The 27747-nt window shown below is 39.3% G+C and overlaps 1 protein-coding gene across 2 annotated transcripts in view; it reads right to left on the bottom strand.

The window, feature by feature from the left end:
* Nucleotides 1-27747, bottom strand: part of col19a1 (collagen type XIX alpha 1 chain) — a 374732-nt gene that overhangs the window by 221421 nt on the left and 125564 nt on the right. For both annotated transcript variants that reach the window (XM_072250470.1, XM_072250475.1), the window contains exons 13-15: nt 14390-14413; nt 9704-9748; nt 9309-9362 (exon numbers count right to left, since the gene is read on the bottom strand). In XM_072250470.1, the coding sequence (XP_072106571.1) occupies nt 9309-9362; nt 9704-9748; nt 14390-14413 (123 nt within the window). The remainder of the gene's footprint in view (nt 1-9308; nt 9363-9703; nt 9749-14389; nt 14414-27747) is intronic.

Raw genomic sequence — 27747 nt, forward strand, 5'->3', positions numbered from 1 at the left:
TTTTTTAATTTTCTATTTATGATTTATAATTTAAATTTTTAATATTTACAAATTTTTAATATTTTTAATATTTAATAATTGTAATCCAGGCAGCAGAAAGCACAGAATCAAATATCGTTGTGATGATTGTACATTCTAGTATCAATTGTTTGGCAACAATAAAGTATAAAGTATAAAGTAAATTTGCGGGAGACTCCTGGAACTTCCGGGAGAGGTGGGATGTCTGCAATAGAGTAGCTCCTTAGCAGCTGGCCAGCTAGTTTAAATAACATTAGCTGTGCTAATGAACAAATGACACCTGTTAAACTCACCTCAACATGTCTTTTACAGTCTTAACCCACCATGGGCAACAGAAAAATCACTGTTGCAAACAGTGCAGCGAGCAACACAGTCATTATTTTTGAACCCTATTAGGCAGGGGTACACTTTAGTGTAGTCTGGGGTGAAGTACATTTTATATTTTCTTTTTTTGGAACACTCTGCTATGGAACTCACTCTCTCTTTCGCGCTCTCTCTTGCTAGCTCTCAAAAAAATCGATTTCCAGGATATTGTATATAATTTGCAGGCATCAGGGAGCCGCTATCAATATGCGGGAGACTCCCGTAACTTCCGGGAGAGGTGGGATGTCTGCTACTGAAACAGCAGGGGCCAGGTCCAAGAGCGAGGAGTGACCTGAGGTTTGGCTGATTTAATCACTGGGCCAGATTGAAAAGGTCAGGGTGTTGGGGGCCAGAGATGAGGGACGGGCCAGTATACAGCTCGCTGCTCCGCGAGGTTTACTCTGTGCTGAACTAAGGCTGTGTCCAGCAATGAATGGGCTCCTGAATCAACTGCAGTGATAACTGGCTTCATGGCTGTGGACTCACTTTCGTGAACTTCAGTTCTAAATGTTATTTGCTTACTTTTATTGTTTGCACAATTTGTTTTCTTTACCCACATTGGGTGTTTGATAGTCTTTTTCAAATGGGTTTTGTTTTTTGTGGCTGCCTCCAAGGAGACAAATCTCAAGGCTGCTTTGAACTTTGTATATTACCCCTATTGTGAGGGTGAGTGGTAGAATCTGGTATTGGCAAGAATTGCTGGGAATGTGGCGAGAATTAAATGGGATTAATATAGGATTTATGTAAAAATGCGTTTGATGTTTGGCATGGACTCAGTGGGCTGAAGGGCAAGTTTTTGTGCTGTGCCTACATGACTCTAGATATAATAACTCGAACAATCAGCAATTGTCATAAATAAAAAAGCAACTTTAAACAATTTACAAGTATTTATAGCCTTTAGCATTGTAAAACATCTCAAACACACAATATTTGATGATGTGATAGGACAGGAATCTGAAATCTTGACTGAAAAGGAGATTCAGGGAATGGGCATTTAGGGAAGGAATTCTGCACTTAAGTCTCAACAGTTTGAAGTTTGGCCACCTGTACTGAATAATTAATTTGACGACGTCATAGAAATAAGATAGATTCAGGAGGTTACAGGCTGAAGATACAGAGATCATTGATGGCCTTATAAACAAGAATGAGGATGTTAAACTGAGGCAAGACAAAGCCCAAAATAGGTTATCAAACACAGTGTGAATGGGAGCAGGGTGGGTATAGATAGGACAATCATCAGTTTAACACGATAAAAAAAAACTCATAAGGAAAACTATGCCTTTAAACTGTTCTTTTTCTGACCTTCATCCTGGAAGATTCCTACAGCTGCAATCACACTATACTTAAGATAATCAGGTTAACTGAAAAAAATAGCAATTAAAATCTTGTGGGCTAGTTTATTTCAGCAGTTTTGTAGTGTTAAAGCAATTACAGACTCTATTTTCCAGATTATGAAGAAAAAATTTCAGACTAAAATGTTTTCTAAATGTTATTTATCACGTGACGTTCCTAAGGATATTGTATTATGATTACTTTGTCCTAATCTGTCTCCTCTGGTTTTCAAATTGTTGACTCCAAGTCACTCATCCAGTTGCCCTTTCTTTATATGTCACATGTAGACAATTCATTACAGCTGCTATTGTAATTAGCCTTCACTGGGCTAATTTAGTGATCAAAATTTTACATCATTACATCACTTTATTATTCATAGCAGGACACATATTTATGCACATTGCTCCACTGAATACAAGATTACACCAGGACATAGAACATTGCCGCACAGTACAGGCCCTTTGACCCACAATGTTATGCCGACATTTTAACCTACTCTAAGGTCAATCTAACCCTTCCCTCCAATGTAGCCCTGCATTTTTTTTTTTATCATCCATGTGCCTATCTAAGAGTTTCTAAGAATAAAACCTGAAATTATAATAATTTAGGGATTATTATGACCACTCCTGTATTTAGAAGATGCAGTATTTTTTCAAATAATTTGTACACTGCAAACTGAAGCTGTAATTTATGAACCACTCAGATTAAATTTCTGGTACCTTTCCTGATCTGTGGCAGAGTTACTATAAATATATATAAGGAGCTGTCATCACCAGGAGAGCTCAATTTCTGTTTTGGAAATGCTTCACAAGTTGGAGACATTCTCACTAGAATAGGTAATACTATATGATACAAAAGGACAAAAATTGTTTGGTTTCATACAGTACATCAATGATTTTATGATCCTGTACTCTGGTTGGGGAGCTGCTCTCACAGAAAGCATAAATATATAAGTGGTAGTGTCCAGTGGTGCTCCCTGCCATTATTGATTTGTAACTATTTGTTAGTTAATGCAAGCTAATTAATTTTATTCTCATGACTCACAATTATTATTGAACAAATGAAATCTTTATAAAGCAGAGAAAGCTAAGTAAATTTTACACATATTCCGACGGACATGAATCCTGATACAGTCATCCTACACTGTAGCTCATGAAATACGTGCCATGGTCTCAGTGGGCTGACATTCCTGCATCTTTCTATGACCTTATCAAACAATGCTGATTAACCCTGACAGTGATGGAACAAATTAACCAAGTCATTAGTAAAGCATATCAGAATCCAAGACATAAGAGGCACCAGAGATGCTGAATATGTTGGACCTGCTGGTGAAACATAGCGGGTCAGGCAGCATCTGTAATGAAAAAGGAATAGATGATGTCTTGGATAGAGATCCTACAGCAGGGATGAAAATCTAGAGAGTAAATAGTCGGTATAAAGAGGCGAGAAGGAAGGGTTAAGCAGGGGCTGGCAGGTGAGAGGAGTGGATTCAGGGTGCAGTGGCTGATGAGTGATTGAAAGAGGCAGGTAAGAAAACAATTAAAAGAAAGCAGTTGGAGTCGGATGAGGAGAGAGCAGGGCAGGTATAGGGGCACAAGCTCGAAGGTAATAAGTAGAAAAAAAAGGCTGCTGATGCTGGAATCTTCTAAATAAGGAGACGCTCCCACCTCCACCTGGTTCCATTTGCCTATCATCTCCATGCTGACCTGGTTCTACCTATCACCTGTCTAAGGCCACCCTCTCACCTCTTTATACTGGTTGTTGCCCCTGTATGCTCTCAGTCCCAATGCAGACTCACAACTCAAAGCCTCGACTATTCCTTTGCCTCCACAGAATGGGCTAGAGAATCTGACATTATTCTCTGTATGATTTTGGAGATGGGAAAAACATAGAAGTAATCTGGGGAGAAACACTTTCACAGAATGCGTGGTTGGAACCATTGGCTATGTCAAAAGAAGCAGATTTTGAAGAGAATTAGATATATATATCATGGAGAAAAGAAATTGGAAGAGTTGGGGGAAAAAGTCACTGATTGGGATTAAGTGAATTGTTCTTTAAAAGAGTTGAGGTACATTCCATTGCCTGAATAATATGTAGCAGAGATGGTCATATTAAACATAGCAGTATCCTCATATTTCAGTGATTCTACGAAAGAAGCTCATCCTTATTAAACATACCATAAGACCATAAGACAAAGGAGCAGAAGTCAGCCATTCGGCCCATTGAGTCTGCTCCGCCATTTTATCATGAGCTGATCCATTCTCCCATTTAATCCCACTCCCCCGCCTTCTCACCATAACCTTTGATGCCCTGGCTACTCAGATACCTATCAATCTCTGCCTTAAATACACCCAATGACTTGGCCTCCACTGCTGCCCGTGGCAACAAATTCCATAGATTCACCACTCTCTGGCTAAAAAAATGTCTTGGCATCTTTGTTCTGAATGGGCGCCCTTCAATCCTTAAGTCCTGCCCTCTCGTACTAGACTCCCCCACCATGGGAAACAACTTTGCCACATCCACTCTGTCCATGCCTTTCAACATTCAAAATGTTTCTATGAGGTCCCCCCTCATTCTTCTAAACTCCAAGGAGAACAGTCCAAGAGCCGTCAAATATTCCTCATATGTTAACCCTCTCATTCCTGGAATCATTCTAGTGAATCTTCTCTGAATCCTCTCCAATGTCAGCACATCCTTTCTTAAATCAGGAGCCCAAAACTGCACACAGTACTCCAAGTGAGGTCTTACCAGTGCCTTATAGAGCCTCAACATCACATCCCTGTTCCTATACTCTATTCCTCCAGAAATGAATGCCAACATTGCATTCGCCTTCTTCACCGCCAACTCAACCTGGAGGTTAACCTTAAGCGTATCCTGCTCAAGGACTCCCAAATCCCGTTGCATCTCAGAACTTTGAATTCTCTCCCCATTTAAATAATAGTCTGCCTGTTTATTTCTTCTACCAAAGTGCATAACCATACACTTTCCAACATTGTATTTCATTTGCCACTTCTTTGCCCACTCTCCCAATCTATCCAAGTCTCTCTGCAGACTCTCTGTTTCCTCAGCACTACCGGCCCCTCCACCTATCTTTGTATCATCAACAAACTTAGCCACAAAGCCATCTGTTCCATAATCCAAATCGTTGATGTACAACATAAAAGGAAACGGCCCCAACACGGACCCCTGTGAAACACCATCGGTAAACAGCTGCCAACCAGAAAGGGATCTCTTTATTCCCACTCTCTGTTTCCTGCCAATCAACCAATGCTCTATCCACGTATGTAACTTTCTCGTAATTCCATGGGCTCTTATCTTGTTAAGCAGAATCATGTGCAGCACCTTGTCAAAAGCCTCCTGAAAATCCAAATATACAACATCCACTGCATCTCCTTTGTCTAGCCTACTTGTAATTAACTCAAAAAACTGTAATAGGTTTGTCAGGCAGGATTTTCCTTTAAGGAAACCATGCTGAGTTCTGCCTATCTTGTCATATGCCTCCAGGTACTCTGTAACCTCATCCTTGACAATCGACTCCAACAACTTCCCAACCACCGATGTCAAGCTAACAGGTCTATAATTTCCTTTTTGCTTCCTTGCCCCCTTCTTAAATAGCGGACTGACATTTGCAATCTTTCAGTCTTCCGGAACCATGCCAGAATCTATTGACTTTTAAAAGATCATTGCTAATGCCTCCACAATCTCCATAGCTACTTCCTTCAGAACACAAGGGTGCATTCCATCTGGTCTGGGAGATTTAACTACCCTTAGACTATTCAGCTTCCTGAGTACTTTCTCTGTCGTAATTGTGACTGCGCACACTTCTCTTCCCTGACACCCTTGAGTGTCCGGAATACTGCTGATGTCTTCCTCAGTGAAGACTGATGCAAAATGCTTGTTCAGTTCCTCCACCACCTACTTATCTCCTATCTCAAGCATCATTTTCTATCAGTCCTATATCTACTCTCACGTCTTTTACTCTTTATAAACTTGAAAAAGCTTTTCGTATCCTCTTTGATATTATTTGCTAGCTTCCTTTCATAATTCATCTTTTCCCTCTTAATGACCTTCTTAGTTTCCTTTTGTAACCTTTTAAAAACCTCCCAATCCTCTGTCTTCCCACTAATTTTTGCTTCCTTGTATGCCCTCTCCTTTGCTTTAACTTTGGTTTTGACTTCTCTTGTCAGCCACGGTTGCATCCTTCTTCCATTCGAAAATTTCTTCTTTTTTGGAATATGTCTGCCTTGCATCTTCCTCACTTCTCCTATAAACTCCAGCCACTGCTGCTCTGCCGTCCTTCCCGCCAGTGTCCCTTTCCAGTCAACTTTGGCCAGTTCCTCTCTCATGCCCCTGTAATTTCCTTTTCTCCACTGAAATACCGACACATCAGATTTTGGCTTCTCTTTCTCAAATTTCACAGTGAACTCGATCATATTATGCTTACTGCATCCTAAGGATTCCTTCACCTCAATCTCTCTAATCACCTCCAGTTCATTACACAATACCCAATCCAGTACAGCCGATCCCCTAGTGGGCTCAACAACAAGCTGTTCTAAAAAGCCATCTCTCAGACATTCTACAAATTCTCTTTCTTGAGAGCCAGTGCCGACCTGATTTTCCCAATCCACTCGCATGTTAAAATCCCCCACAATTATCATTACACTGCCCTTCTAACAAGCCTTTTCTATTTCCTGTTGTAATTTGTAGTCCACATTACTGCAACTGTTAGGAGGCATGTATATAACTGCCATCACCCCTGCGATTTCTTAGCCCAATTCATAAAGATTCTGCACCTTTCAATCCTATGTCACCTCTTTCTAATGATTTAATATCATTTCTTACCAATAAGGCCACGCCACCCCCTCTGCCGACCTGCTTATCCTTCCGATACACTGTGTATCCTTGGATGTTCAGCTCCCAGAGACATGCATCCTTTAGCCACGTCTTAGTGATGGCCACAATATCATACCTGCCAATCTGTAGCTGTACGACAAGATCATCCATTTTATTGCTTATGCTGCGTGCATTTAAGTGTAACACCTTAAGACCAGTATTTGGTACTTTTTGCTTTGATTGCACTGCAACTTTATTGCACTGCAACTCATCCCAATGGCTGCAAATTTGCCCCATCACCTGCCTGTCCTTCCTGACATCTTTACTGCTCACTATCTTAGATTTATTTGTTTCCCCCTTCCTCTGCTCTATCATTCCGGTTCCCATCCCCCTGCCAAATTAGTTTAAACCCTCCCTAACAGCTCTATTAAACCTCCCTGCCAGGATATTGGTCCCCTTCGGGTTCAGGTGTAACCCGTCCTTTTTGAACAGGTCATACTTCCCCCAGAAGAGATCCCAATGATCCAAGAGTCTGAAGCCCTGCCCCCTGCACCAGTCTCTCAGCCATGCATTCATCTGCCTGATCCTACTATTCTTGCCCTCACTAGCACATAGCACAGGCAGCAATCCTGAGATTACTACCCTGGAGGTCCTGCTTCTCAGCTTCCTTCCTAACTCCCGGAAATCTCTCTTCAGGACCTCCTCTGTTTTCCTATCTATGTCATTGGTACCAACATGTACCAAGGCAGCTGGCTGCTTGCCCTCTCCCTTCAGAATATTCAGAATACGACAATAATAACTGCTGAACTGTGCCAAATGTTTGGTTCCTCTACCTCTCTTTGACGATATCATCTCCAACCCATTACTAATACTGATGTTACAATAATTGCCAGTGTTACACACCGGTGGCAACAAGCAACAAACGAGATCCTACTTGGGAGACAAAGTTTGAAAACCTGCTGGATATTTCCCATCACCTGTCATAACTTTGGTGAAGAATCAAGGGAAATTCCACAGAAACACCATTGAGGTGAGTGATCCAGGACATGATTGATGCACAATACTGTTATTCCATCCACATTGTTAGGACCAGAAGACGTATTTTCACATACGTTACCTCACCAACTGCAATGGTAGCGTTAGATACCGCTCAATGCACCACATCCCCATTACTTGCCCTCCAACAATTATCCATTGCACCAGACCCTCATATACAAACGGACTACTTGAAGCTTCATGCCCTCATATATACACAATCAGCTATTCAGCCACGGTACATACATCATACAAACACAGGGCACAACACCAACATATACCTTTTTTCTTGCACAATAATGTGATATATAGCAGTGCTGAAACCAAAGATGATAGCATCCTCATATTCATCCTACTTCTCTTGAAAACTCAGAGATGTATTGTGGCTTGAAAGAAGTTTACTCCTTTAATGTCCACCATAATCATATGGCCCAATACCTTGATTTGAAAAAGTGTTCTTGGTATTTGCCTCACTTTAAAAAGGATTGAAGATAAAAGCTATCAGGTTCCTTGAACTCAGGACAATCTCTCGTAGTTCCTGACATAACACCCTCTTGAAGTAAGGCTAACTTATTGCTTATGTGCACAAGTACATGTACACACTGATGCAAAGATAAAAGTGTTTGCAACCACATCAAAGGTTATGAAATGCAAACAAGTCGCAAAGCATCATACACTGGTTGACTTGAAGCAAGACTTAGTAGAAATCCACCAGCCACTCACATTCATGTATTTGAAACAGCCCTGATCCTGCATGTGGGTTTTACACATGGTGTTTTCTGCATCACTGGGCTCCAAGATGAAGATGCTAATGTTAAACTAGGAATGCCATGGACAATACACACTGCATATTTCCAAGTGGACACATTAACATCCTTCCTAAGATGATCCACAACTTATAGTGTGTATGCATCAATCTACAAACTGGAGTCAAATCAGTACCCACAACATCCAAATGTTGGAGGAATTGTAAACCTCCCCAGACATTACAAACTACATATTTGTTCCAAACTTTTGACATGAGTAAAGGGTTTGTCAATCTTCTCCATTCATGAAATATGCCACCTTATACTTTAATTCATGCCAAAGATTGACTGCACAGATAATGAAATGCTCTCAGTCTGGTAACAATTCATCATGTGACCTTAAATTGAGTGACAATGATTCTCAGTATAATACCAGACCACATTAGCAGGCTGAGCAATGAAATACAAACTTATGCTCTAAACTCAACGAATGTTATTCAAAGTAAATAACTGTGGCAATACTTCATAACATTGGCAGGTATGATCCATCCTTAACTATTCCTAAATTGACAAGTAATTGGGGTACAACCTGACTGATGGGTCTAAAGCCATATATGGGCTAGACCAGGTAAGAACAATGGATCTCATTCCATGAAGGACATTCATGAAGTGGGTGGATTTACATGACAATCTCTGAGAGTTTATAGTTACTCTTCTAGAGACTAGCTGTCAATTCAGACTTGGTTTATTTCTTGAACTTATATTCCCCAACTATATGGTGTCATTCAAATTCTATCTCAATGAGCTTCTATTCCAGCAACTTAAACATGATGCTAACAGACTGTGTTAATCTACTATACACAATTCAGTCACTTCCAAAATTTCCTCATTTTTAACTGCTGGTACCTTATATTGAAGGATGTGTCCATTCTGTCTTCCAACTTCAACCAAACATAGTAGTTGTTTTTAAAGCTTACTTACCCTTTGGCCTTCTATTCCTGCTTGCCCTGGAAGGCCTTGGGGTCCTTCAAAACCCTATAAGACAAACAGTATTTGTCAAAGTTCTTCTGATTTAACGTCGATAGCATTCCCAATACCCCAGGGTTTCCAGAAATGTAATATTATTCTCCAGAACATACTATGAGTAACTTAAAGGGAAATCATATTATTGAGTATCAAAGTTATAGGAGTTTGGTAAAAATTTGTTTCATTGGTAGGCTCTTGAGAAATGTGAGATCATATGAAGTAACCCTTAGGATTACTTTCAATGTAAATTGGTAGCTCTGTGTCAAGAGTTTACAATGAAATAAACAAACAGAAGGCAGGTGGGTGCAATGATCAAATTTTAATGTAAGCATTATTGTAAATATACTTGCCCTTTCTCCTTGCATTCCTGGAAGGCCTCTGGCACCAGGCTCCCCCTGCAAAAATATTGGTCTTAATAAAAAGTAGTTTTTCAGAGCTAAGATGGAGCTAAAAATCAATGGTAAAGATGATTAAGCAACTATTTTTTTTCAGGTGGGCAAGTCCTGCACAGTGAAGTACAACTTCAAAATTAGATTTAATTCATTAAAGCTACAGCCTAAGACAGTGAACAGCCTACTCTTTTTCCTTAAAATCCAAAAGCAGAGTGTTCCAAGTATTTTCTGATCTTTCAAACTCTTCTTGTGCTCTTTCCCAAAAATACAGACTTACAATTATTTTCACTTTATAATGGTCTTCAAACCAGATATTAGAACCACCTCCTTTATTCAATTTGCTTCTGGCTGATAGACCACTCAGAGACTCCTCAGTGTTTTAAATGCTATAAATCTTCTTTTGTCTAATGTAGAGTAAACCTCACATGACCTCAGAATCCTCCAGCTACTGGAGGCAATAGGGTTGCTAGAATTAGATTCAGTATCCTTGGGGAATTAAAATGGAGAAGCAGTCAGCATTCCACCATTAACCATAACTTGGAGATCTATGATGAGAAAGACACTTATGATCTTGGCAATCGCGGTAACGTAGCAATTGGTATAACGCTACTGCAGTGCAACAATCTGGATTTCAATTTCACCAGTCTTTGTGAGGAGTTTGTGCATTCTCCTGTGACCACATGGATTTCATTCGGGTGGTCTGGTTTCGTCCCGCATTCCAAAGGTGTACAAGTTAGTAGGTTAATTGGTTACAGGAGTGTTCGCGAGCAGCGCAGGCTCATTGGATCAGAATGATGTACCTCTGAATAAATAAAGATAAAATGATCAGCAATGGTGGAAAGTGGACAGTGGGAACTGCCTAACAAATAAAACTGCAGATGCTGAATTCTGAAACAAAAACAGAAATTGTTTCACAGATGCTGTATTCCTGTTTTTGTACAAGTAGTAATTAGCTGTCTATTTAATAGCAATGGAAGGAAAGACCAGAAGGATGTATAACAAGTGTGAATTAGCCACAAATAAAAATGGAAAACTACCTGTAAGTGGTCACTAGACAAAAAATGTTGCGATACACATACCAGGCAAGAACCGCACTGGTCTCAGGACAGTGCTTTCTCTAGTTTTGGTGAATCATTAGATATTTTGAACACTCATTGTATTGCTTTCTTTTATAAAAGAAAGTCTGGTTGATAAGCTAGCAGAGTTATTTTTAATTATCATGGGCTTTGGAGAAACAGACAGAGATAAGATATTTACATTTGTAATTTTATCTAAAATGAGAGACCAAAATGCACTCAGTGGCCACTATATTATATACCCCCTTTACCTTGTGGTCTTCTGCTGCTGTTGCCCATCCACTTCAAGGTTCAGCGTGTTGTGCATTCAGAGATGCTCTTCTGCATGCCACCGTTGTAATAGGTGGTTATTTGAGTTACTGTTGTCTACTTGTCAGATTGAACTAGTTTGGTCATTCTCCTCTGATTTCTTCCAGTAACAAAGCATTTTTGCCCACAGAACTGTCACTCACTAGAAGTTTTTTGCACCATTCTCTGTAACTCTAGAGACAGTTGCACGTGAAAATCCCAGGAGATCAGCAGTTTCTGAGATACTCAAACCACCCCTTTTGGCACCAACAATCAATCCATGGTCAAAGTCAGTTAGATCACATTTCTTCTCCACTCTAATGCTTTTATGCATTGAGTTGCTGCCACATGATTGGTTGATTAGATATTTGCATTAACAAGCAGGTGTACAGGTATATTTAATAAAATGGCCACTGAGAGGATGTAAAGCTGTTTTCAACAAAACAAACTGAAAATTCTGCAGATAGAGGCAGATCGAGAGTGGTGAAAATGTGTATATTACTATGACAAGAAGCCACTGACAATAATAGGATAGACAAATCAAATGGGAAACTAGGTATGCAAATGAAGTTCTAGGACATGCAAAGGTAATGAGAATGAATAAGTGGTGCATGTGAATCATTAACACCAGTCTGGAGCTATTGGGATAAACACATGTGCTGTAACATATATTTCAGACTCAATCTTATATTTATGGAACAGGAAAGACAAAATAAGAAAGTAAACCATGCCAAAAATATTTTAAAAAATTGATTTGATCAGTGTACTCTAACTGTATTAATTACATCCTCACTGTACAGTGATATATAAAGTGCTATGAATCATGGAAAGGCGTTAGCTTCTGGAAATAAATAAAGGAGTGAGCAGCTAGATAATCCTAGATCTGTGCCATTTAATTTGCATCGTAGCAATGCTACCAATAACCAAAGTGTACTATAACCACCTCAGAGGAGTTTTGTTGGTACTTAAGGTTCAGTGCATTGAAGTCACATCATGAATACGTACATTGTTTACAATGTTTTGGCACTGCCTCAGTAATGGAGTTTAAAAAACTATTTGGCAAGTTTTAGTTTCTTGAGCTGGTCACCTCTCTCATTCAGTCTGTTTGTCAGTCTAACTCTGTTCTGTCTCTCGGGATATTGCCCCTGATCTGCTTTCCATAAGTTCTGTCATTATTTATGATTTTTAATTTTCATTTCTCTGTCCATCCTTCCCAAATTAAATAATAGTCTGGATTAAGTGTTACTACTTTTAGCTTCTAAAGCACAGTTTCTTACAGTGGAAATACAGTATCTTGACTCAAACAATGGAAGCATGTTATCTGGATCATGGGTACCTGATTTACTCTCTCAATTAAAGATTAATAAATATGCACAAAAGGAGGAAGAGAATCTTATGCAAAGGGATGTTTGAAAGACCTACTTAATTAATTCTGCTCACCTTAACTCATTGACCTGAAAATTATTTCTTTTTAGACCTCGGCTTTAAAAGTTGTTAAATCTACTGGTCCAATCCTTCATCAGGTACACATGAAATTGTAATACCTCATTGTTTAGGAATACTTGTTTCTCATGTTGCTTTTGGTTCATTTTGACTTATCTTAACGCTTTGTTTTCTGGTTATTGGCACTTCTTAGTTACTATTTCATCTCATTCTCAACTTTGCTCCTAACCTTGTTTGCTGTAAACAGAACATGTGGAGAGTCGTCTCCCCATGTAACTGGAGTCTTTCCCCTTGTCACCACTCTAAGTCATTTATTTTTCTCCGAAGTTTTTGCCACTTTTTTCTTAAGTGTTGTGCTCTGAATCAGCCAAAGCATTTCAACTGAAACCTAACTGCTTTTGATAAAAGATTCGCATTACTTTCCTGTCACTACCATACACAGCAGCTTCTGGTTAATTTTAGTTCAATTAATTGGCTGTCCCAGTTAGCTGAAGTTTCATGGAAATAGTTAAAAAGTTCTAAAAAAGACAAACTACTGTTTAACTGAATAACAAATTATATATTTAAATTAAATACAGAATAAGTTAGAACACTACCAAAACTACTACAGTACTATAAAACTGTATTAGCTCTTAATAGTTATCATCAGAGGAATTTATTCAGTGTGTGTTGATGTATTCTTTTGATGGACTGTAAACGAACAAAACCAGCATAGGGACACCTAATGCAGATATTGGACTGCCTTCAAACAATGCTTTTGATGGTTTTATCCTCCAAATCTCCATATTCATAATATTCCTGATTATTATTGATACATTCAAATTCTTCATGGTTCCTAGCTTGTTGAAGTTGTGAATTTGATTTATTTTCATTTCCAGTCATTTCTGGCTTCTCCAAGCCTGAACACTTGAAACCACAGTGAGCAAAAAGGTTCTAAACTGTCTTACTGTTTATTTGTGACAAAAATCAGTGCTTTTTGAACACAAATATGTAACTATTTAAAAACTGTTCACTCTAAGCATGGTGTAGTGTCTAACAGCCACACATAAGTGCAGGCGGCTGGTGTTATTTAGAAAATGTTCGACAACAGTTTTCTGACCCAATTATGTGGCATAGTATTCCAAATAAGTGAAGGGAATCCCGGCTATTTTCTTGATTTGTTTTTGTTCTTTAAGAGTTGTCCCAAATTAGCAGCTGTTCCGATTAACTGATGGCCCAATTAACTAGATCCATTGTACATCCAAGTACTATTGCTATAGCTTTCCAACCTTCAGTCTTCTGGGTTTGTATCACAGTTCTGTGTGTTCCAATGTCTCCTTTAAGTTGTTTAATTTGTTTTATATAATTCATCCACTCTAGTATCACTTCATAGATCTGTCAGATTTTGTCCAGGCTTGGATATATCACCAGTCTCTTTCTATGCCCTCTTAGAGTCTGTTAACATCCTCTATGCTGCTCACTGCATTTACAGGCCACGTATAAAAATTAGAATAATTCCATATATCCCAATTTTCTCGTTCATACATTTGAAAAAGCACAATGGTTTCAATACCATTTGTTGGAATGTGACATGACTACAATGCACAGCCTTCCAGTGTGTGAAACAACAAACATCCAGTGAAGATCATTTCCCTACAATCCCTTGGTGCTATAGGAAATTGTACGACTCTAACTATAACCTGCCAACAAAATATTGACCACAATAATTGGTTGAGTTGCGAGTAGCAATTCTGAAGTTTATTTTTACTATGCTTGAAATTTGAAATACTACAAATATTCTATGAATTTTAAGACTAATTCTCAGCAGGCATTTCGAAGTTGAATGTCGAGTACTTACTGGTTCGCCCTTTGCTCCTTTAGTCTGTAAATAAAAGGAATTGATTACATTTGAGACAGATATATGTTTATACATTCATATAACAAAGATAATACAGAGAACAAGCCAGAGGTGAGCACTTGGCATGAAAAGAGACAACGCTGGAAACTTTCAGCAGGTCAGACATCATCTACATAAAGAGAATCGGGTGTTGTCTGATCTGCTGAATGCTTCCAGCATTGTCTGTTTTAACATCAATTTCCAGAAACTTTGGATTCTTTTTTAATTGATTTTCATTAGCACTTCTTGTTTGGCTTCTATCTTTTTTTCTTAGAACAAAGGAAACAGATGCTGTTCATTATTCAGAACAGTAATTTTCAACTTCACCCACTTTTGTCCCAATTTACAGATCTATCGAATCAGTTATATTAAAAATAACTTAGCCTTGAATGATCACAATAAATGGGTAGCCACAATCCCCTGTGGTAGAGAAATACAAGCTTGCCCAACTTTTCTCATCTCTGTGGTTACGAAGAAACCTCTTATCTTCTTACAATATTCCTTAATGGAGTGTGGTCAGCCTGAGAGAATAGATTCTAGGTGTCTACCCTATCAAATCTCTCTTTACAGGATAATCTCTCATTACAGAATGAATCACCAAATGTATCACCAACTACAGAGGGGCAAAGACAGAGACTGCTGGAACACTGACAGAAATATTCAACATTTTTCTGACCACACAAAAGATATCAGTTAATTGGAATGCAGGAAATATTAGGAGTTTGTTCAAGAAGGACAGCAGAGATAAACCAGGTGATGACAGATAAATCTACACCATTAGTAGGAGAATCAAAAGGAAAGCATTCTTGTTCATGCAGATATTGTTAACATGGACTTATTAAGGGGAGGGCCTGTCCAACTAATTTAACTGAGCTTTTGGAATCATTCACGTAGTGGAGTTCAGGTACACTACATGGACTTCAATAACCTCTTCGAAAAGGTCCTATGTGGGAATCTCATCCAAAGTATTAAAGCCCATGAGATTTCAAGGTATTTTGGCAAATCACTTTCAAGACAACCTTAGTGATAGAAGACACGGGTTGGTAGTCAAGAGTTATTTCTCTAAATAGAAACAGTTAATGAATGGTATGCGATAAAGATCAGTACTGGTGCTCTGTTTGTATTATTTGTGCATGCAGGAGATATAACTTGTAAGTTCACAGGGCTGCTGGTGGCAAATGATGGCTGATGGTGTTACTAATACTGAAGGTGGCATTCTGCTATGGAACAATATTGAAGATGGCAGACCTATGGCAAATATAATTAAATACTGGAAAATGGTGGGTGGTTGTGATTTGGCAGAGCTAATAATGGTTAGGAGATGCACAAGAAATGGTAAGATCCATAGAGGATTCAAGGATACCTGAAGGCAGTAGCCTTCTTAATCACTTGTCTTCATTAGCTCAGTCACAAAATATGCTCAGTGGCTGTTTTATTAGGTACCTCCTATACCTAATAAAGTAGCTACTGAATGTAAGTTCATGGTCTTCTGTTGCTTGAAGCCACCTACTTCAAGGACTTACATTTTGTGCACTCAGATGTTCTTCTGCGTACCACTGTTGAGGTTGTGGTTGGCATCTATTTGTCTCAAAGGACAATGGGTCCTTCACAATCCTGGGAAGAAGGTAAGGAGATCCTGAGGTGCCCAGTAATCAAGATACCCCTCTCGACCTCAACAGTGTAGGCCAAAGGAAAGCTTATGAGGCAATACGTTTGGCACCAGCTTGGCTACAGGGGCTGCCGGAAGGATGTTCAATGATGTCCAGCCATCTTAGGGGTTCCACTTCAGATTTACTGTCTGGATTTAATCCCGTAGCCTTTGTCTCTCCTGAGGTTGCCCATGAGGCAGTGGGGGTAGTTACCCAGAGCTGGGGATCTGGTCCACTTACCACATATCGGTGGGCCTGCCATGTATGCAGGGGCCAGACTTCCTCCCCATCTTCTATAGTTCAGCCTGAGTCCAAAAGGAGTTCAGTTTCCAAGTGTTTATTTGAGTTACTGTCTTTTTCCTGTCTGCTAGAACCAGTCTGGTCATTCTCCTCTTGATCTCTTACATTAACAAGATATTTTTGGCCATAGAACTGCTGCTCATTGGCTGTTTTCTTCTGTTTTTCACACCGTTCTCTGTAAACTTCAGAAGCTGTTGTGCGTGGAAATCCCAGGAGATCAGCAGTTTTTGAGATACTCAAACCACCCCATCTGGCACCATTAATCATTCCACTGTCAAAATCACTTAGATCACATTTCTTCTCCATTCTGATGTTTGGTCTGAACAAAAATTGAACCTCTTGACCATGTCTATATGCTTTTATGCATTGAGTTGCTGCCACATGATTGGCTGGTTAGATATTTGCATTAACAAACAGGTGGACAGGTGTATATAATAAGGTGGTCACTAAGTGTTAGTAGCAGGAAGATTATGGTTTTAGTATGTAAAACATTCATTAGGCCAAAGCTGAAGTCCTACCTGCAGATCTGACTGCCGCATTATACGAAGGATATGATGGCATTAGAAAGGGTGCTGAGGAGATTATCCTGGATGTGGCATGGAATGAAACATTGCAGCTGATATGATGGGTTTATTTTCATGGAGAAGAAAAGTTTGAGAGAGTCCTGAATGAGGTGTAAATATTATGAGGGTGGCATAGTCAGGGTGGGAGTGAGAAATTTTTTCTGTTCAGCAGAGAGTTTACAACCAGAGGTTAATATAAGGGGGAAAAGATTTAGAAAGGATTTGAGGAACATACTGCCTGAACTGGAGGTTGTTAGAGGTGGGTGCTCACACAATATTTAAGAAACATTTGAAATATATTAACTCAGGCCTGGGTGCTAAGAAATGGCATGATCACGATGAGTCAAAGGATTTAATTCACACTGTATTTACTCCAGTATAGGCAGTCTCCACGTTATGGTCATTTGGGTAAGGGAAATTCACCTATACAAAATTCACAATTCACTACCCCAAAAAAAGAGATAAGGAATAAACTTCACTCTCATTAGGTGGTGGTGGTGGTGGTGGTGGTGGGGGAAATAAATAAATGAACACATAAAACTGAATTCACTTAATATATTTGAGCAATAAAGTTTGGATGTGATTTCTGCATGTTGATTGGATTGGCAGTCATGGCTGACTCCCTCCCTTGGCACATCCTCTTCCTTCTGGTGACATGTGAACAAGTGTCTCAGAGTTCAGCGCTGCTGTGTTATTCATCTGTGAAGTATTTTCTCTGATGTGCTGCATTGTAAGGAGCTGCAGGAGCTATGGCCAGCTCCAGAAAATAATCTCTCAGCCTTTACTCCACTTCCTTTTGCCCAATCCTGAAATCCCATCTTTTTCTCCACTTTCTAAACCCTTTCCTTATCCACGAACCTTGCACTTAGAGAAAATACCTCACAGATGAGGAGCACAACAGCACTGCATTCTGAGACACTTCAGCAGATCTGGTACCATCAATACCTTGTATAATTTCAGCAATATTTCCCTTCTGTTGTACTCCATCCCTTATAACTAAAGGTCAACAAAGCTTTGCCTTCCAAATAACTTCTGTACCTGCATATTAATTTCTTAGATTAATGAGCCAATGCTTCCAAATCTCTCTTGCACAGTACTCATCTGGTACTGTTTAAAAATTATTCGACTGTCATTTCAATCAGATACACAATTCTTTAACATACGATAAAAATCTCATCTGAAAGTTGATTGCAATTGGTATCACTGAACATGCATAATATATTTCTTCAAATTGTAATACGATTGTCCAAATTTATGATGCTCTACTGCTATGGTATTATGATTTGCCTGTATACATATACTCAGTAGCCACTTCATTAGGTGCATCTCTACCCCCACTTTTTAATGCAAATATTTAATCAGCCAATCACGTGGCAGCAGACATGGCAAGGATGTTCATTGTTGTTCAGACCAAACATCAGAATGGGGAAGAAATGTTATCTAATTGACTTTGACTGTGGAATGATTGTTGGTACCAGACCAGGTGATTTGAGTATCTCAGAAACTGTTATCTCCTGGGATTTTCATGCACAACAGTCTCTAGAGTTTACAGAGAATGGTGCAAAGAAACAAAAAAGCTTCCAGTGAGCAGCAGTTCTGTAGGCAAAAACACTTTGTTAATGAAAGAGGTCAGAGGCCAATGTCCAGACTGGTTCAAGCTGACTGGAATTGAAATAACCATACGTTACAACGATGGTGAAAATCTCTGAATGCACAACACATTGAGCTTTGTGGTGGATGGGCTATAGCAGCAGAAGACCATGAACATACAGAAATATACTCAGTGGCCATTTTATTAGGTACATTCTAAACCTGGTAAAGTGGCCACTGGATGTATTTCCTTTAGAAATGGAACAGGACTTGAATGCATAAAGAGGTTTTCATTGGCTAATGTTATGCACTACCTCCCTTGCTTGCTGTGGAAATGTGATAGTGAAGTCATGGCTTGATTCATCCTTGACAGACCCAAAGCTATCTATTTTGAAGGCTTATTTTATATATTGATGGGTCCTTGCACAGTAATAACCAGAGTTCCAGAGGTCCATCTGTGATGGTACTCGCTCCACTGATTATCAGAGTGATATTTGTCTCCATCACTCACCAGGGAGACAATGAACAGGGCACATGAACTGAAGCTTTGGAAATGATCATTTTAAGAGCTGTACCATGGAGGAAGTTCATGGAGCAAAGTTTGTGTCCTTTCAGAATTGGTATTAACATATGCAGGAAGACTCAAATTCATAAACTTGACACACACACACACAATACGTTAGAATATCATTCTTCAAATGAAACCAGCATTGGTCCCTGTGCAAGGCCCTTAAATACACATAACAAATTGTGCATTCAGTCTTTTTTTACTGTTGTCATAGAATACCAGAGTACAGAAAGAGGCCCTTTAGCTCATCCAGTCCATGCTAAACTATTAATCTGCCTACTCCCATTAAACTGCACCTGGACCCAGCCTTCTATACCCATCCCATTGATGTACCTATCCAAATTTCTCTTAAATATTGAAATTGAAATGATATCCACCACTTCCAGAGGCAGCTCATTCCACACTCTCACCATCTTCTGAGTGAAGAAGTACCCTTCATGTTCCACTTAAACATTTCATCTTTCCCCTTTAACCCATAACCTCTGGTTTTAGTCTCACCCAAACCTCAGTGGAAAAAGCCTGCTTGCATATACCCTATCTACGTCCCTCATAATATTGTACATCTCTATCAAATCTTCACTCATTCTCCTGTACTCCTGGCAATATTCTTGTAAATTTGCCCTGCACCCTTTCAATCTTACTGACATCTTTCCTGTAGGCAGATGACCCGAACTGCAAATAGTATTCCTGATTAGGCCTCATCACAACTCCACAACTCCAACATAACATTCCAACTCCTGTACTCAATACTTTGATTTATGAAGGCCAAAGTGCCAAAAGCCTTCTTTATGACACTAATGATGTTACTTTCAAGGAATTATGAACTGCTTTGAATTGGTGGACTGGACAACTTCAGGGATTCATTTTCGAGTCTGAATGCAAATGTCACAGTTGTTACTGACTTCATCAAGAACTGCGTGGATGGGTGTGTGCCTTTGAGAACATATCAGACACAGGACATAGCCACATTAAAAGCCGTGGGTAAACTAGGAGATTCGTAGTCTGCTGAGGGCTAGATCTGTGGCATTCATTACTGGTGATCCAGAACTATACGGGAAGTACAGATACAACCAATGGAAGCCTATCTTATGGGCGAATAAACAATTCTGATTGAAGTTGTTGATGGTATTGGATGCATGTCAGCTCTGGCAGGGTTTGAAGGCCGTTACTTCCTACAAAGCATAATTAACATTGTGAATAGCTGTAATGCTTCACTCTGAGCTCAGATGAGCCTTTATGCATACTCTGAAAGGGAGAATAAAACTACACCTGTGCAAATGCCTGCACCATCCAATGACCCTGTGATTTCCATTTTGTAGGCCAATGTCAGAAGAGTAGGGTGAGCTGCCCCAAGGACTATTACCTAGTTGCCCTCACATCTATTGTGATAAAGTACTTTGAGAGGTTAGTCATGGCTAGAGGCAAGTCCTGCCGAAGCAAAGACCTGAACGCGCTACAACTTGCCTATCACCGCAATAAGTCTACAGTGGATGCAGTCTCACTGGCTCTCCACTGGCCTTGAATCGCCTGGACAATAGCAATACCTACATCAGGCTGCTGTTTATTGATTACATCTCAGGGTTCAACACAATCATACTCTCAGTTCTATTCAACAAGCTCTAAAATGTGGACCTCTGTACCTTCCTCTGCAACTGGACCTTTGACTTCCTGACCAGGAGACATGGTCTGTGCAGATTGGAAATAACATTTCCTCCTTGCTGACAATCATCACTGGCACAACTCAAGGCTGCATGCTGAGGAGGAGTTTATATTTTAATTAAAGTTCCACCCAGAAGTAACTAAGAGTTGGGTAGAACTGTTCAGTATGCTACTTATACCCACAACGTTGTTGATATATCGTTGCAGCCTCAAATCTTTTAATCCTCTGATTTATCAGCTTAATCTACGCTTATTGCTGTGCCTTTGCACAGAGTTTTCTTCCAGTTTCTCCTTGTGGCCTGCTGTTCAGACAGTGCACAGTGCTGCAAATTTGCAGCTCAGTAAGAGTACTGGCAAAATCTTAAAGGAATGCTATATTTGAGCAGTCCAGCTGTCGCAACAGAGGCCTGAGATTGGGGTCAGGGTGAGCTTGCCTGAAAACAGCTTGTGCTTTTCTGGGTAGATTAAGTATCACTGAAGTCTCTGCTACCAGAGAAACGAAAAACTATCAATGCAGAACACCATAGATTATGTTTCTTCTCACTATAGACTCTGGAAGTTGGGAACTTGGTGTCAGGATAAGGAATTGACCACTTTTACTGAGAAGAGAAGAAACTTCTTTACATAGGCACTTGTAGATAGTTATAGTTCTTTGCCCCAGAGCAATATGGATCTTAGTTGTTGAAACTTTCGAGGCAGAGTGATAGAATTTTTTGAATATCAAGGTAATTGGGGATCATCTGCTAAGGTGGATGATCAACAAATATTTTGCAGTGGTAGCACAGGTCCAAGAGTTAAACGATGACTGCATACTTTTCTTCTGTTCCTTAATTCATTGGGGATAAGGGCCTTCCAAAGTCAGTTTGATCCAAAGGGTATTCTGCAAAATGATGCGTTTAGCTCATGTACAATCTGTCATTTGTGAACAAGTAATTTAGCACATATGCTGGCAGAATCACCTTTTAATAAACCCAAAAAGGCACTGTGCAATGCCTTCAATGAATATCTGATGAAACAACAACCTGCAGAAAGCAGAGGCGAATTCATAATTAAAATATAAGTGTAGATTTAAAGTAAAATTAGATTGTATTATCCTAAAAGTATGTGTACTCTAGATCACGTGAAGCTTGGTAGCCAAGAACCCAAAGTAACATGGCAGAATGGCTTTGGGGAGGGATGGAGGGGGTGCAGTTTGGTGATCTCTGAAGTTCTGATTTTATATAGAAAATCCAAACCTATGATCTGTATTCCCTATTATCACTCATTCCCACTAGGAACAGAATCCCTGGTTTCCCAAGTATTTGTCACTGAACAATACAAATACCTATGTTAGGATTCTGTTCATTGACTACAGCTCAGCATTTAATACAAGCATTTCTACAGTTCTGATTGAAAAGCTCCAGAATCTGGGCCTCTGTACCTTCCTCTGCAACAGGATCCTCGACTTATTAACCAGAAAACCACAATCTGGTTGCTTCGGAAATAACATTTCCAGCTCGCTGACAATCAACACTGGCGCACCTCAGGGTTGTGTGCTTAGCCCACTGGTCTACTGCCCCTGCACCCATGACTGTGTGGTTAGGCACAGCTTAATTGCCATCTATAAATTTGCTGATGATACAACTGTCGTTGGCAGAATTTCACGTGGTGTTGACAGGGCGTGCCAGAGCGAGGTAGATCAGCTAGTTTAGTGGTGTTGCAGCAACAACCTTGTACTCAACATCAGTAAGACCAAAGAACGTTGTGGACTTCTGAAAGGATAAGACGAGAAAACACATTCCAGTCCTCACAGGGGGATCAGAAGTGGAAAGAGTAAACAATTTCAAGTTCCTGGGTGTCAATATCTCTGAGGATCTAACCTGGACCCTACATATTGATGCAGCTATAAAGAAGGCATGATAGTGGCTATATTTCACTGGGAGTTTGTCACCTACCTAAAACACACTTACATTTCTACAGTTGTACTATGGAGAGCATTGTAACTGGCTGCATCGCCATCTGGTATCGGGGGGCTACTGCACAGGATCGAAGTAGGCTGCAGAGGGTGGTAAACTTAGCTCCATCATGGGCACTAGTCTCCATAGTATCCAGGTCGTCTTCAAGGACCGATGCTTCAAAAAGGCGGTGTCCTCATTGAGGACTCCCCCATCACCCGGCTCATATCATCAAGAAATAGATACAGAAGTATGAAGGCACACACTTAACAGTTCAGGAACAATTCCTTTTCCTTTGGCATCTGATTTCCGAATGGACACAGAACTCACTACTGTTTTATTTCCATTTTTGCACTACTTATTTAATTTAACTATTTTGTATATATATTTACCGTAATTCACATTTTATTTTTATTATTATTTATTGCATTGTACTGCTGCTGCAAAGTTAACAAATTTCACAACACATGCCGGTGATATTAAACCTGATTGTGAACTTTGCTGTATTTAGCATAGGAGGTCATAACTGACTCTAACATTCAGGTCCAATTTTATCTCTCAGTTTAATTGGGTTAGCTTACCTGATTGCCTGATTGTTATGTGATTATTCCCTTCCGTGACAAAATAATGTAAGGTAAATAGTAGGATTCAAACACATAGGGATCCTTGGGCAAGTATCCACCAACCTATGAAAGCAGTGGGACGGATAGATAAAGTGGTCAAAAGGATATATCGGATACTTCATTTATTTGATTTAGACATGGAATACAAGAGGTCACTTTCGACTAGTATAAAACACTATTGCGAACACAGCTGAACCACTGTGTACAGTTTAGGATTTGGGACACCACACTACAAGAGGGTTTTGACAGCACTGGCAGATGCAGCAGAGAGGATTTGCAAGAATGTTGTTGGGGATGGAAGGTTATAGTTTTGAGAGGAGACTGTTCGGCCGGGATTAAACTTCATTTAACTGAAAGAGACTGAGCAGAGATTTAAAGTATAGAAAATAAAAAAAAACCTCACTAGAATAAACAGCTAGAATTTATTTCCTTTGGCAGACAGTTCGATAATTATGAGGCATTGATTTAAAGTTGAAAGGTTCCAAGAGAGTCAAACAAAACATTTATTATCCAAAAAGTGTCAAGTTTATGGAACTTTGTGCCAGAAAGAGTGTTGAAGTAGAAACCTTTACCATGTTAAAAGGTACCTGGATCAGCTTGGAAGTGTAAAACTATAAACTAAGAGCTGGGAAGTGGGGATGGTCTCTCTATATGGTTTGTAATGCCTAGTACAGGCATTACAAAGTTCATGACAAATACTGGCTGAATGACTTCCAGGTATACAGAAGGCTTCTGATGTGCTGATTACCTAGAAAGCTTGTCAGAACAATATCATACGCTAAAGGAATGTTATCAAATCAAGGTGCAGTTCTCCTTGCTCAAATTATTCAGCAAACCACTTAAATTTCTAGGGTTTCCTTTAAGTCCTTTCAATCAATCCTTCTTTTATTGGCTTTCAAATGGAATCTTTCACTTATTCCTCATTCCATTCTCTTCTCTCTAACTATTTCAGACAAGTCCACACATCAACTCCTTCTTTTCAAAAGATCCTGCATCTTCATGAGGAGACCATTGCAAAAGATACGGCTGCTGAATCTGAAAGTGTCACCAGCTGTCCATGTGCACTCAGTTACTCAGTTACCTAGGTAAGGCAGATCGATCACCTAAAACTAGGGTTAATCTCGTTTTTTTTCTGTTTTAGTTTGAATATTCTGCTGTTACCTTGTGAACTGGGTCAACACCTGAAATTTTCCCAATCCTTCATGCATGATAATTTATTTTTCTGAGTCTGCTTCTCACCTGAGATTACTTTTTCCAGCTTTCCGGGCTGCCTCTTCCTACTCACCACATTTTCTTCAGTTCTTTTTTAGTAGATCCTAATCAAGGTACTTTCCCCCACTAGTATTCTCATCTGTCTTTCTTACTTTCCTTTTCCATCCTTGCCCTTCTTTACCAATAATCTACTGTGTGATCATGTATCTTTGAGGAAATTGCACTTGTATACTGGTCATATTTTCTAGGATATCCCGGAGCATTTCATAACCAATGAAACACTGTGGTGCAATCAGTGTGACATAAATAAATTTTCAAAGAATGAGGATGGGGTCATGAATATCAACGTAATAAACAGAAATTAATCTGTTTCATTGGGAAATAACGAGAATGCTATGAGAAATTCACAAATCTACTCTAATAATGCCTTGGGGCAACCCGGTGTTTTTGAACAGATGGATGATATTCCTATACTCCAGTGAAGAGTCATACGAGATTAACAGTCTTGGACAAAGGCTGAATTCTTACACCTTTGCCTCAGGGGCAAGAAAGCTCTTATCGGTAGTGCTTCTTCTTTTGAGTTCCTGATCTTTTGTTCATTGTATTATCGCCTTATATTAACCTTGTATTAACTCATTTCAATCCTGATTTTTGCCTGGCTTTACACAGGCTGTATTAGGTGTTGGTTTCTCCTACATGGCTGATTCCTTTGCCAGAAAATCTACTTTTGGCTTTCCTGTAAAATATTTTTCAGGCACCAGTTTCTAGACATAAGACCATAAGACCATAAAATATAGGAGCAGAAGTAGGCCATTCGGCCCATCGAGTAGCTCCATCATTCAATCATGGTCGATTCAATTCATCCAAACTCCTCTGCCTTCCCCCCATATCCTTTGATGCCCTGGCTAATCAAGAACCTATCTATCTCTGCCTTAAATGCACCCAATGACTTGGCCTCCAGAGCCCCTTGTGGCAACAAATTCTACAGATTTACCACTCTCTGATTAAAGTAATTTCTCCGCATCTCTGTTCTAAACAGACATCCTTCAATCCTGAAGTCATGCCCTCTTGTCATAGACTCCCCTACCATGGGAAATAACTTTGCAATATCTAATCTGTCCAGGCCTCTTAACATTCGGATTCCTTCATATCAGTTTTCTGCAAAGCTGTCAATATTCTGAGTACTAATAAACAAACTATAGGTAATAAAATGAACCTGTCATGTTCCTTATTCTGTATTTATGTGGCTGAGTCCATGTGATATGGTCCTGCACAGACTTTGCTCAAGTGACCAAGAATGGTACTAATCATTTTCAAGTTGCCATTTGTCTTCCCGAAAAGAATTCAATGATCTCTAACGGTCTACCTCCGAGTCTTGTAACCAAAATTTCAATTGTGTTCATTTCAATATAACAAGTGCAGTTGAACTAACAGTTCAGTAAAATAACCTCTACGACGTATTTCCATCAACCAGTCCACGTATATCACCCGTATCTCAAATACATCTTCCTTTGACCACTGAACATGGGGTTATGCTCTCAATAAGAAACACACCTGGAAATGCTCTCAAATGAAGCTACCAAATACCTACATATAGCTGTTTTGCCAGTTTTAGTCTCTCCCCTGTGCTTGTTCACCATGCTGTAAGATCAGAATCCTAAGTATCTGTTGAATCAGTGATTAAGAGGAACAACAACTGGTAACAGACTAAAATACTCAAATTCAGTACAAACCCTTGCCATTTGGTTGTTTTAGGATTCCTATCTGGGGCAGATAAGTATGACCACACAAATGAATGGTCCTCTCCCTGAGATTGAGTAATGAGGATGACAGTGACGGCCCTGTGAGAGCATTACACCATAATTCTGTCACCTATTGTTGCTCTGATAGAAAAAGATTCTGCATATTAATGCCAGGGAGCTTCAGCCTCACAGGCGCCAATCTCTGAGTTAGCCAATGAAATGCCATCCCTGAAGTCTTGGCCAGCAACAAGATGTTAATCATTTTATTTTAAAACAAAAGTGCACCATAAACATATGTGACTTCAAGGGTTGGAAATTCTATTCCAATATAAAGAATCTGCCTCCTGTTTATCAACAGAAGGCAGTTTCTAATGTAAGTCAATTAATTCCTGGAGTATAGACCAAAGTTAATGACAAATAACTATCAACTTTTAATTTGCTTTAGATATGCTTTGTTCAGCATCTGGGGTTTCTGCTTCCCTTCTTGTCATCAGTGAGGTGACAATCCATTCCTCCCTCTCCCTCTGCAATTTAAAACTATAAAACACAAAAGATTCTGAAAATGCTGGAAATCCAGAGTTAACACAAACAAAAAGTTGGAGAATCTACTGGCTTGGTTACTGAACTGTTCAAACATTTGAAGTGTGATAGGAGAAACTTGTTTTATCTGTCTATAGAATTAAGAATTCTCAAAAAGAGGAAAATCAAATTGAGAATAAATGGGTGGACGTTGGAAATATTTGGTTCAATAAACAAACCAGGAACAATTTTTTTTTTTCCCTTATCCCACCTTCTCAGCTTACTTGCTTGAACCAGGAACTAAAGAAACATTGACCAGACATGAAAAGAGGAGGCTAATCTCAGTTCACACAAATGTGAACAAAAATGAACAAATAAATACACTGACAAAATGTTCCTGTCCCATAGGATCAACGTCTTTTGTCAAACACACTACTCAAGACAGTAATAAAGATTAACTAATAGCTAAAATATAGGATTGCCCAGTATCAGTAATGAGTTTAAACTAACTGATAAAGTCTACCTCTCACAATGAAAGGGATAAGGCCAACAAGCTTAGTTCAGTTAACTCCCATCTATTTTTTCTCTTAACAATGTCCCTGGAAGCAAGCCCAATAATTGAAATTTATTGGAGGGTTATTTTTAAATATGCTGGTTAACACATTCACACTAAATTCCTGTCCATACTATTTTAATGAAGCTATAACCAGTTTAAAATGAATGAGCTAATGACCCTGACAAGTAGTGCAGAAAGGACTTTGACATAACCATGCTAACCAGGACACTAAAAATAACAAAGAAGAAATTTTGACTCACAAGTTGCATTTAAAATCACTTTGTCTGGTTATTTTACTGAGGCCCATTTGTCTGGAATAATTCTATTTGTACCTTCTGTTTACACTGGTTATAAAATAGTTATTCTAGTTTTACTTTTTATAAGCTATATTCCTATAGCCAGTT

Source organism: Mobula birostris, chromosome 2, assembly GCF_030028105.1.
Source record: "Mobula birostris isolate sMobBir1 chromosome 2, sMobBir1.hap1, whole genome shotgun sequence".
Taxonomy (NCBI): domain Eukaryota; kingdom Metazoa; phylum Chordata; class Chondrichthyes; order Myliobatiformes; family Myliobatidae; genus Mobula; species Mobula birostris.